General features: G+C 37.9%; 2 protein-coding genes across 3 annotated transcripts; both read right to left on the bottom strand.

The window, feature by feature from the left end:
- Nucleotides 1-1,302: 1,302 nt before the first annotated feature.
- Nucleotides 1,303-6,179, bottom strand: LOC114732787 (mucin-5AC). Of its 2 annotated transcripts, none has more exons than XM_028920123.1 (8): nucleotides 5,946-6,179; nucleotides 4,875-5,063; nucleotides 4,296-4,778; nucleotides 4,015-4,049; nucleotides 3,795-3,887; nucleotides 3,522-3,672; nucleotides 2,770-3,419; nucleotides 1,303-2,533 (listed from the first exon to the last, which is right to left on the bottom strand). In XM_028920123.1, the coding sequence occupies exons 1-8, from the start codon at nucleotides 6,076-6,078 to the stop codon at nucleotides 1,514-1,516; spliced, it is 2,754 nt and encodes a 917-aa protein (XP_028775956.1). In that variant the 5' UTR covers nucleotides 6,079-6,179; the 3' UTR covers nucleotides 1,303-1,513. The 2 variants fall into 2 exon arrangements, with proteins under 2 accessions (XP_028775956.1, XP_028775957.1); XM_028920124.1 differs by having other exon boundaries at nucleotides 3,522-3,669.
- Nucleotides 6,180-7,420: 1,241 nt separating this feature from the next.
- On the bottom strand, nucleotides 7,421-10,288 carry LOC114732808 (uncharacterized). The gene has a single exon (XM_028920169.1). It carries the CDS (start codon nucleotides 10,286-10,288, stop codon nucleotides 7,694-7,696), a length of 2,595 nt encoding a protein of 864 aa, XP_028776002.1. The 3' UTR covers nucleotides 7,421-7,693.
- Between the last annotated feature and the right edge of the window lie 1,563 nt (nucleotides 10,289-11,851).

Raw genomic sequence — 11,851 nt, 5'->3', positions numbered from 1 at the left:
TAGAACCAATATATGGCGTGTTGTTCTAGCTAGTGTTTTGTTCCTCGGCGTGCATGGAAGTTTATGCGATTTAGTATTGAAGCGTGTTCCTTTTCCCTTGCTGAGGTCAAATGGGAACGGGGAACCTTACAAGCTCCTTTTCCTACTTCAAACCGATTAAGCTGAGGCTCAACTAATGGTCCGTTTGGATCAGCAGTTGGAAAAGTAGCTTATTGAAAAAGTAACTTATAGAGAAGTGAAATTGGATAAGCTGAATTGTGTTTGGATTAGAATTCAGAAAAGCTAGATTGCAAAAGTGAGATTGTTAAAAGGTTGTTTGGATTGTGATTGAGTAAAAGTAACTTTGGTTGTAAAATGACCAAAATAGATATGAGTTTTAATAAATAATGAAACATGATTAAAAAAATAATTTCACATAATACAATGAAATTAAAATAATTTAATATGAAAAAGTCATAAAAAATATTTTAAATATAAAGTAAAACATGAAAAAATAAAAGTATATTTTTAGGAGCATATTTAAAAATAAAAATATATTTCTAACTTATTCATTACTTTCAACTAATTTTAACTGATTTTTTATTATCTACAAATTAGTTATTTGAGGCTTATAATAAGAACCAAAAGAAGTAATAAATTTCTTAATTTTTTCTCTCTCCATATTTCAAAAGCTATAAGCCATAAGCTATAAATAATAAGTTGTTGATTTTAGCTTATATTATTGTAGCTTTTCAGATAAAAGCCCGATTGCAGAAAAGCTGATCCAAACAAACCCATTATGTCAATCGAACTTATAGAGTTTATAAGCTACTTATAAACTCAAAATAAGTGATGCCAAATAGGCACTAAGTGGACCAGCTAGACTGCTTCGTTTTTGGGAATTCAATTAAGACGCAAGGACAGTCCTACGAATGATTTGGGGCTAGCCGAATGGGTTTGGGGCTTTTGCAGAACTCGAGAATTTTGAGTAGGTACGTTTTAATGGTATTTTTTTTTTCCATGGGCAAATTTAGAAGGGTAATATAAATATCATTGATAAATTCCAAGTACAATTTTCCCTTGATAATTTGGTGATCAATAATTGTTTAAATCAGTATTCAACTCAATAAAATGACTTGTTAATTTTGAACGTTCTCTTTTATTATTTAACTTTGTTAGGAAAAGTTCGGGATATCATTCTAAACATTTTTTCTCCAGTTAGGTTACTGCATGCTTATAAGTAACCCCAAAAAAGCCCAAAATTCGCTCAGTTATCCAATTTCTCCATAGTAATCAGGCAATCCATTTCCAATCTACCACGACAAAACTCCGCGGTTTCTTTTTGGTCGATTATGTATAGGATGGCAATGTAATTAACATAAATTTTACGTTGTGCTTCGGAATCGGAATGATAATTCTTCTATTCAATAGCCTGAATAGGATAACTCCAATCAGAATCAACACTTCTATGGTTGCAATTTTCGAACAAAACAGGAAATGTAAAGAATCTTTAGCCCAACTTTTTAAGGCCACCTCAGTTTTCTTTGCTCATGCTTTGAGTCTGTGGCAAGGACAAGTTTGATTTTACCTCTGCAACTGACGAATCTGTAGAAACTCTGAACAAGCCATCCATATTACAAAAGGAGTCTTTCACAGCAAAGGGTCTCCTTGTGCGAGCAGGTGAACAAGGACCAAGGGAATTTAGATCATTGAAGGATTCTTCCACTTTAGGACAGTCAACGTGCTCCTTGCGACTAGGTAACTCGATAACATTGAGATCATCTTGGGAGTTGACATCGGACAGAGAGCAAGAAAGAGAATGACTGTCGAATTTTTTCTGCATCTTCGAATTTATATCCATACCTCCAAGTTGAAAGCTCAAACTATCAATTTCCGTAGCGCTTGAAATGCTAGGATTATGTTCGTCGACAATACGAACGTTGTCTATGCTATTCAGTGAAGGCATGTTATTAGCACCTTCTGGACTCGGTTTATCCATGGAACTGTCCACTGCTTCCTTAGTGTCCATTGCTTCATGAAGAACCGAACCTTCAACCTTGTCAACTTTGCCACATTTAGGGCCTTCTCCAGCAATCTCACGAGCTGAATTTTCAACATCACAAGTAGAACTAGAATCACTTTTATTAGGCTTTTCATCAGCAATTCTAATGTTGCGTGTCAAACAAAGATTGAGCTCTTGCATTCCTACGGGATGTCCTTCGGTCATGTTACTTGTGTTTCCGGCAGTGCTTTCAAGAACAGTCTTGTTTGGAACTTCCATGGACATCTCAGAGGAGCTTTCAGCATTCTGCAAAGCGCTAGACGTCATAACCGCTACACCCAGCGATTCATGAACAGGATTTGGTTGTGAAGTTTGCTGGTTATTGGGTTGCGCTCTTTTTATTGACAAGTTAGATCTAGCTGGCTGAACTTTTCCAAGGTTTGCTTTGTTTTGGCCTTCAGTTGGACCGACGCTACTTCCATGGGGCAAGCCACGAGGTACAAGAGATTGCGACTGTTTCCCCCCACAAGGGGTGCGCCCAGACGATTTCATCTGCATAACAAGTGTAATTCTAGTCGAACAAATTGGTGTAATATGGGTATGCAGAAAGAAATGGGTAAAAATCGTAATTTATAAAAATATCTTCCGCATCGGTCAAAAACAACATAGAGATTTTAAGCTGAATGACCAGCTCATTATGACAAAACTTCAAATGAATTTCGGAAAATCGCTCCAGGGGAAAAACAGTTCGTAAGTACCTCAGAGATATACAAAAATGTAAAACTCACCCCATCAAAAAAGCCAATCTTTGGTGAAGGCATTCGAAGGCCCGATGGTCTCGTGGGAGCCGATGGAAGAGCTGTTCCTCCAGAAACGGACCTTGCACACTGACCGACCGAGCCAATCAACTGACTCTCCCGCCCTTCCAAGCTTGAATCACTTGGAGAATTCAGAGAACTTGAAACCTGTCGTGTATCAGTGTCTGACAAGACCTTTCTGCAAGAGCTGCTATCAATGCTAGTCCTTGAACTATTAGACCTATTTTTACTCATACAAGTTGATGAAGAAGACTCTGAAGACCTGTCACTGACAGAGCTAGCAGGTGAAATGCTAGAAGAGAGCTTGGTTACAGACATTGAACCTGAGAGGCTACAATTCCCCGACTCAGCTTTATTTCTCGGACCAACTTTTGATGGTGTCCTGACAGCTGAGCCAGATGCAGGTGGCTTAATGGCGCCAGCATCAACTTTTCTTTTCAAGGAATTCAAAGGAGATTTACTGGTGTTACCAGATAAGTTTCTACCAGAAGATGTGGATGTTGATTTTGTCTTGGTTGCAACTGAGGGAGCTGAGGATGATTTGGATGTTATTGTCGTCTTAGGCACCATACCTCCAGGACCCCTTACAGTGGGTGCTTTGGGCACTGTACACACACTGCCTGAAAGGTCGAATTAACCAAAAAGTGACTTACAAATCAGAGAGGTGCACTCTTAGGCATAACTTTGGAAAACAAGATAAAGCCAGGGTGAAGTTTAATCACCAACTACTCGTTTTGTTTTGTCCCTTTCACTTGCAGCATGCAGACCACCAAGAGAGGCTCTCTTTGTTGACATGGTTAAACCTGGAGTTGACTTGGCAGGTAACTTAGGTTGCTTTACAGTAGATGGCTCTCCCCTCCTGGCACTGAGCTTCTTCGAAACAAAAGAAACTTGTGTCAGCTACATAAAGTCACCAAAATTTTTATTTTAAGACTCCTGACCACTTGCTTGCAGAGAGCCATAAGTTCTCTTGTTGCTTTTCTATATATTCATACCTGTAAAACTGGGGGACGGGCATGATTCTTGGTCATTCTTCCCGATAGTTGCACGCTGGTAGTACTTGAATTCTTAGAAGATGAGGCTCTCAACTGAAATAAACAGAGTTGATGAAGAGATTTTTCTTCAAATTGTCAATTATTTTTGTCTTGAGATAAGAAGGAAATAATTCAAAAATTCATATTATAAACATGTACAGGTAAATAAAACTAGCCCTACCTTGTTCCCAGAAGTCATTCCAGTCGTCTCTAACACTGGAAAGGGAAAAAAAAAATTAAGTAGGAACAGAGCGATTAAATAACGTTCAACGTGCTTTCTATCTTGTTCTTAACATGGTCAAATGTGCAAAGGAAAAATTAATGGCACGCAGAAAAGATCGTGGCTTAAGGAGCTTCATCTATTCTAATTCTACAAACTTTCCTAATGAACGCTTTTAAGCTTGCTAATTAGGGAGAATGGTACGACAATAAAAAGTTTAGAGTGAGTGAATAGAAACTTACCGTCACCAGTCTGGAGTCCTACAACCCTTGATGGCACTGGGCTATTTCTATCCAGCTGCACATCGGAAGTTTTGCTCGATTTCTGAATTGAAGCTCTTATATCGTCAAATAAATTAGCCTCCATACTTTCTGGAGTCAAGGTATCGCTTTCTAATGTAGAGATGGACTCACAGGACCTGTGCACGTCCTCTTTAATTCCTGGTAATGGCTGCTTACAGTCATCAGTCTGGAATCCTGCTACCCCTGACGACACTTTGCTCTTTCCATATGCCGCATCAGACATCTTGCCTGATTTCTGAATTGAAGCTCTTATGTCCTCAAATAAATCAGCCTCTAGACTTTCCAGCGTCAAGCTATCACTTTCTAATGTAGATATGGAATCACAAGACATGTATAAATCCTCCTTAATTCCCGGTAACGCATGCTTTTCATCCTTCTCTACACCTTCAATTATGCTGGACAACTCCTCAGGATCCAAAACACCTGAATACAACATACACATGGCAGTTGCAATGAAACACAGCAGACATCTTAGTGGCGGGAAAAAAACGCAAATTCCAAGGGTTCAAAGATATGTACCAGCACTTGTGAAGAAAGCACTATCCCAAGCTAAACTTTTACGCAGATTGCACTTGTTTTTCTTTGTCTTTCCCATTTCAAAGGTTTCACTTGGTCGGGGCTCTTGCTCCCACTCTTCAAGTTTGCTTGATGCATCCTCAAACTTTCTTGAGTTCGGAGTGTCCAGCAACTCTGCCTGCTCTTGGTTGTCTGAAAACATGTTATTCAAATAAGAACTGAAAAATATGCATATTAATTCGAAAAAGCAGAAGAAAAAATAGTAGACTTGAAACAGGGGAACGGGTAGAGACTCTACATAGATTTGCACACAGATCTCAGAAATGAAGCAGACATGAGATCACTGCATAGCCCTATATTGATCCGTGGCCAAAAAAAGGGGGGGGGGGGGAGTGCATGGTCCTCCAAATAATATGTTAAACCCAACGTTTCGCGATGACATAGGAAATAGTACCGGGTAACACTTTGTAACGTGTAATCCACCATAACAATACAGTCGAGTGACTGAGAATTCAACCAATGCAAAAACTGGCAATCATAACATCACTTATGGTTCGTCCCATTAGCCTCTAAATGTATAAATCTGACAAAAATGTCGTGAATGACTTTCATCTGGTTATATAAAATCGTAAACATATCACTGAAGTCAAGATGTTACAACAGGTAGAGATTTCTGAGGATATCGCATTATAATTGAGACCATAAGTTCGTAACTACGTAGCTCAAAATCAGTTCTACTTATTTCCCAAAAACACTAAAACCTTGATACCACTGAAATTTTGCAGCAAGCAAGTTTTTCTTTCTTTGCTTTCTGTTCCTTAAAAAACAGAAAGAAATAACCAGAAATACCCTATGTAGTTCAAACGAACAAGAAATGCCCAACAAAACAAGAGCAAGTATCAAAACCATCAGTAGTTCAAGGCTCCAACAACGTTTGAAGGACGAAACACCAGGGAAACAATTTAACAGAAACGTAAAGGCAAGTTAACCAACAAAACTCCAACCAACAATCAGAGTTCAGGACAAACGAAATATTGAGTAACATCGCAGGGGATTGGGATTTAAAAAGCCAACCGGAAAGGTGGCCCGAATCTTGCTTGTCAGGATTCCCCGAAAGGGGATCAAGAAGGGAGTCGTCGGCCGACGAAACGTCGATAATACTAAGTCGACGGTCTTGAGCAGCCTTCTTTCTTTGCGAACCCTCCATTTCAGAAAATATGATCGATCTGAAGCGCGTTTAAGCAGCGAAGATAAGGCAAGATGTGAGAGATTCTGAAAGAACAATGGAAAGTGAGGATCAGAGTAGGGCAAATCTCAGTGCCCAAGATGGGAGGGAGTTGTCTGGTTTGAGAATTTTGAACTTAGGAGTAGCGGCTCTTTGAATAATTGGATTTAAAAATAAATAAAAATAATAAGAATGTACCTTTTTTAAATGAAAAATAAAGGCGTGAAACGAGGATGACACACAATAGAAGAAGGCCGGGGAAAGTGGGAGCGCCGTGTGACATCATTGAGCCGCAACGAACTTGGGCTTCAGTCTTCAAACCATCAATTTCTTTTAGTGAGTAGTGATATGTGAATTCTTTTATATAATTTTTTAGTATTTAGTATTCTTTGGCCTGAAAAAACGTTTAGTATTATATTTATTACCCTTAATATAATTTCTTTTTCATTCATGAAAATGAAACCACTGGCCCTAACAATGAAAAACGGGGTTAAAAATAGTTTAACATCGTTAAATAGAAAAGAATAGAAATTTAATAAATACTGTGTATTTTAATTTTAAGTGTTGTCTCGTCCTGTAGTTTAGTTGAAAAAATTATTCATATTTTCTGATATTTTATTATTAAGAAGGAAGTAGGAAAAAGTTTTAGATTATAATATAATATGATCTATATAATATGTGCGCAAACACGTTATATGCTAAACCTTTTGGAGTGGAGTGATTCAAAGTATTCCACCCAAACATGCTTTGCTCTTTTTTTTGGGAAAAAAATCGTCTCTCTTCCCGTTTCCATAGTCTCAAGTCTCAAAGCTGCCAAATCCAATGTGATCAATGATTTCAATCACTCCGCCTTCAAATTTCAGCTACCCCAAGCCCCTTAGAATGAAATAAAATATTTGAATTCTGCAGTGAGTCCACATGCATTAAACCGGGGTTTCAATGAAAGCCAACATGACCGTTGCTTCTCTGAGATAAATTATATAGATTTAAATTCATGAGTAAAATTTTGTAGACACTCATCGCTCGTTTGCAGTTCAAAGAGAAATTATATGCGTTGCACTATTTGTTCTATCATCTCTCCCTCTGTTTTTCTTTTTGGTGCGGTTGGAGTGAGCTTAACAAGAATTTGAGCGACAATTATTCGAGCCCCAGTAATCCACAGCATTACCAGTACACATAATGAAATAATGGATAGCTTAAACGGAAACGACTAACCGATTACCAGCAAAGTGAACCAGTAAAATACTCAAAAGATTTATAGCCTTTGGTTTTCATAACACACCAAACTTAATAATTACAGTAACATATGTGGATTCACTTTTACAAAAAGGTTGATACTGTCCTATCGGCTCGAACCTGGTAATTATCATCACATCAGCTACTACTTGCTAGAGCATGATCAGTCTAAACTATATCGACTTGATCGTATCCCGAGCGATTCCTACGTCATCAATTAGTCAGGCTGTTCACTCCTATGCATTAGCATGCTGGACACGTTAGCTTATCAAAAGATTAAAAATAAGAACAATGACTTGGACAAAAGAAAACACCTAGCGTTAAAGTCATATCTAAGGTTAAAGCAATATATGCCAAGGCACTAGACTTCACCGCCTTCCCCAGAACTTCTTTTCCTGCCTCGCTTTCCTGCACCAACAGGGGCTTTGGATGATGAAGGCATAACCTTGAGGTGGTATCTAAAAAGTGAAGGTCCAAAAGTGCCATATTTCCCAGCGCTGCTGAAAGCGCTTTCTGCATCAGAAAGTCTTTTGAAAACCACTTTGGCACGTCTACTTCTCTTCAACAGTTTGGTCTGTGATTCGATCAATGGTCCAAAGCGGCCAAAAATTTTGTTGAGGCTTGTTTCTGAAGGAATAGAATCTAGGTTTGTAAATTCAAGAATCAGGGCTGCTGGGCAGGTACCTTCCTTAGAGTTCTCATCAAAACGTTCCTTCCCATCAACACCTGCTTGCGGTTTGAAAGAGGGAGCAACCCCTTCAGCCGGATTCACAGGCAGAAACTCCTCCCTCTCATTCTGTTTCTCTAACGATGATTGCTCTTCAGGAATACTCTGAATAATTCTGTCAGTCCAATAAGAATCATTGCAGAGCTCCATTAGCGTCGAATAATGTGGACTAGAGAAATTTCTGAATTCTGCAAAAAAATTCACCATGACAGTAAAGCAGCCATCTCTTGTGGGATCTCTAGCAGCCAAGCGAAGTTGCCACCACATCTCATCTACAGAAACTTCGTGCAATTGGATAAGAATAATATTTCGGGATTTATGACAATCATCATCAGAAGTGTTCTCATATGCCTTCCATGTAGAAGAAAACAGAATCGACTCATCACCATCAGCTTCCCCACCCAAAGCATGCTCGTCATTTGGGAGACGCAAACTCTTTTCAGACATCAAATCAGACAAACGTTTTTGTTTCTTGCAGGGCCACACGCAATCTCTTCCAGAGATGTGCTTTCGCTTTGGTGAATAGCCAATATCAGTTTCCAATCCTTGGCTATCAATTTGATCATCATATTGCCCTTTTTCCTCCACGTCCATGGTTATAATTTCCGTATCATCCTTGACCAACGCATCATTCGCTACAAACTCAGGCAGTTGAGAATAACCCTTTGAATTGCGAAAGGCCAAAAATTGGGCACGTGCTATTGCCAAATCCAATCTATCAAACTCAACAAGTGGTGACTCTGCTAATAATTGAACGAAGTTGACAAGTTTCTTGGGTTCAAAAGTGATTGCATTCAGAAACCTGTCCCCTCCATCTCTTCTGCTTGAGTGTTCCTGGATTCCAGCGTTAGTAATTATTTGGGTTTTAAGATTGGTGAGGACTTCAGGCGTGCAGGGGCAGGATAAGCCAAGCTCAACTCGTCTTGAGATCTCATCCAATGCACAATCAACAGCATGATAAAAATTGTCCAAATCGCTCTGTTTCTCCATTTGTGAGAAATACATTTGAAATGGCTTTATCTTTGATGCATCGTTCCAAGAAAATGATTGATCCCCGAAATAAGCTATCAAGTAACTGTCTTTCTTAAAATACCTCTTTGCCTTTTCTGATGCAGCTGAAGGATCAAAGATCTGGCCAGGCCACCATGGATGACCCCTCACTTTTCCCCATACTAAATCAGATACACGGAATTCTGAAGACAATGATTTCATATTCATGTCAATCTGCACCAACTTTCTGCATGAATTAAAATCTACAACAAGATTAAGACCATGGCACTCGTTTTGAATATTTCCCAAAGGCAATACTTCAGTCAGGTTGATGTCCATGGTCTGACTTTTTAGCGCCTCTGGTTGTGCGCAAACTTCATGGGATGGCTCTTTCAGAGGATGTGAAGTTTCTACCTGACAAAGATGATTTCTTGAAATTGGGAATTCATGATGCAAAGATTCTTTAAAATTAACGTCCTTGGCCTCCATATGTAGAACGCCATCCAGCGATTGGCACACAGATTCTGAAGTTCTTGAGGCACAATGATGATTAGGACCATCCGTAGAAACCTTATCATGAGCAGCGTTGACATTGTTCTCATCTCCCATAACTTTGATAGCTCCCTGGTCTGCTACATGAGCAGCGTTGACATTGTTCTCATCTCCCATAACTTTGATAGCTCCCTGGTCTGCTAACTCATCAACATGACACTTCCGCTCGCTTCCATTCCCTTCATCGCCAAAATCTTTAGCATTTTTGCCCGCATTACGGCAAATGATCTGGTTCTCCTCTGCTTGAGCCTCCTTATTTAATTTAAATTCAATGCTAGTTAAGCCATTATCAGTAACTCCACTCTCGTCCCCATACTCCACATCATTCACAACGCCATAGTTTAATGCGGAATCCAAGCATTTATCAGCTCTGAAAACTCCACGAAGAAGTTCTGCCCCTACCTCCATATCATTTGCTCTCTGCATGACTTCAGTATCTTTATCAAAACCCTCTCGTCCGGTTCCACAAGACAATTCATCGTAACCCGGCTTCACCGACTCATTCACTCCTAGACTATCTCCGACCCGGCAAAAGTCATGATCGCGGACTTTGACCCCATTATCAACAGACGCAGGGACGATGCCACAGGCATTCGTTTCTGATGAATCAAACACAGCCACCTCGTTTTGCCGATCAACCAGAACGGCATCGGTATTTAAATCGACGTGGCCAGAAATAGTAGACATTATGGAAAACCTAAAATAAGAAACATATGTGCGATTTTATTTAAGATGAATTGCAAACACCTCAATAGAGTAACCACATGAGAAGAGTGGGAGAAAAATGCGAACCTGTTTTCCAAGGACCAGCTCGCTTCAGACTACCAACTAAGCGCATTGGACGGTTCACGCTCGGAAGGATGGAAGAATAGGGAGGCATTCAGGGGAGGGTAAGGCACTGAAAAGCTGGTTTCGTGCCAAAATGCCTTTCTCGGTTCGAATCATAGACAAATAGGGAGAGAACTCAAGAATCATCCTTCGACGACGTGGCATGTGCCGCACAGCCGCAGAGCTTCATTTTTTTTTTAAAAAAAAAAAGGTTATATGTCGCTCATTATATTTCGTCATTAAATTTGTAATGTAATTGATTGTAATAAATATTGATTTAATTAATTTAAATATGATAACTATACGAAAAAAAAAGAATATCCATTTATGAAATACTACCTCCGGTTCTTAATATAAGATTTTGTTTGATTTTTATTTTAATTCTAAATATAAAACTCCAATCCACTTTGTCTCTAATATTTATGTATTTTTTCCTAAGGTAGTCCTTCTAGTAATGGTAGTTCTAGCTAACATGCTTGATTAGCAAAAATAATTTAGAAAAGACAACATTTATTTATTACAAATGACTTACTTAACTTATTTTCTTAATCTCATTAAATTAGTCAACTAGCTCTTATAATTAGAACCGGAGATAGTATATAACAAATTTGTACAGTCAATATGCTAATTTAAATATAATTTGTTATCATTATATTTTTACTCTTGCTTTCTATTTGTAATTATCGGAAGAATGAAGTATTTTTCCCTTTTTATTAGTTTTCAAGGCGAAATCATATGTGACCTCTTGGATTTTAGTTTATCTAGAGTTAATATTTGAAAAAATCTCAAAAACATACCTCTAAAATTTTAAAATTTAAAATTAGTAATAACTATAAAAATGTGTTGTTATTTATCTTTTAAATGTTGTCAATTGTTATTAAAACGTAATAAATAAAACTGATTTGAAATTTTAAAATTTAAAGAAATTTTTTTGGAATTCTCCCTTCTATTTTCTATCTTTAAAATTTTATAATGAATTTTTAAAGCTCGTAGATCTGTGCAAATTACATCTTCGTCATTAATTTATCCGTTGTTTTATATGCAGTATTTCGATGTACTTGGCAGGCCAAAAAACAAATTTCGATGTACTAGATTTTTACGTAAAAAAGAAAGCGTATATGTATCTTCTGCCTATAATTCAAAGATTGAAAGAGTTATGTACGAGTGTGGAAGAAAATTTAAGGCATATTTGATGAATAATATGGGGTGCTTTATTAAAAAGTTCACTAAGATAAGTTACAGCGGGGGTTATTTACACAAAATTAAAAGTTTAATTAAGTTTTAAAGGGGAATAATTATTTACATATAAATCAAAATTCATAAAGTTTTTCATAATTTAACCTATATTCAATACAATTAACAATAAGAAAAAACTAATTTGTCGCTTCTTAATCTGATTCTCTACAAACACTATTTTGGTAC

This window comes from Neltuma alba, unplaced genomic scaffold (genome assembly GCF_004799145.2).
Source record: "Neltuma alba isolate B1F8T4 unplaced genomic scaffold, ASM479914v2 tig00012937_pilon, whole genome shotgun sequence".
Classification (NCBI taxonomy): Eukaryota; Viridiplantae; Streptophyta; class Magnoliopsida; order Fabales; family Fabaceae; genus Neltuma; species Neltuma alba.
This window is presented reverse-complemented; position numbering and strand designations above follow the sequence as displayed.

Excerpts from the sequence above, each read along its gene's own strand:
- LOC114732808 (XM_028920169.1), bottom strand. The coding sequence starts at position 10,288 with ATGTCTACTATTTCTGGCCACGTCGATTTAAATACCGATGCCGTTCTG.
- LOC114732787 (XM_028920123.1), bottom strand. The coding sequence starts at position 6,078 with ATGGAGGGTTCGCAAAGAAAGAAGGCTGCTCAAGACCGTCGACTTAGT. Across the intron at positions 3,888-4,014 it reads GAATGACTTCTGGGAACAAG|TTGAGAGCCTCATCTTCTAA; the intron begins GTAGGGCTAGTT and ends TGTTTATTTCAG. Across the intron at positions 3,673-3,794 it reads CCCGTCCCCCAGTTTTACAG|AAGCTCAGTGCCAGGAGGGG; the intron begins GTATGAATATAT and ends TTTGTTTCGAAG.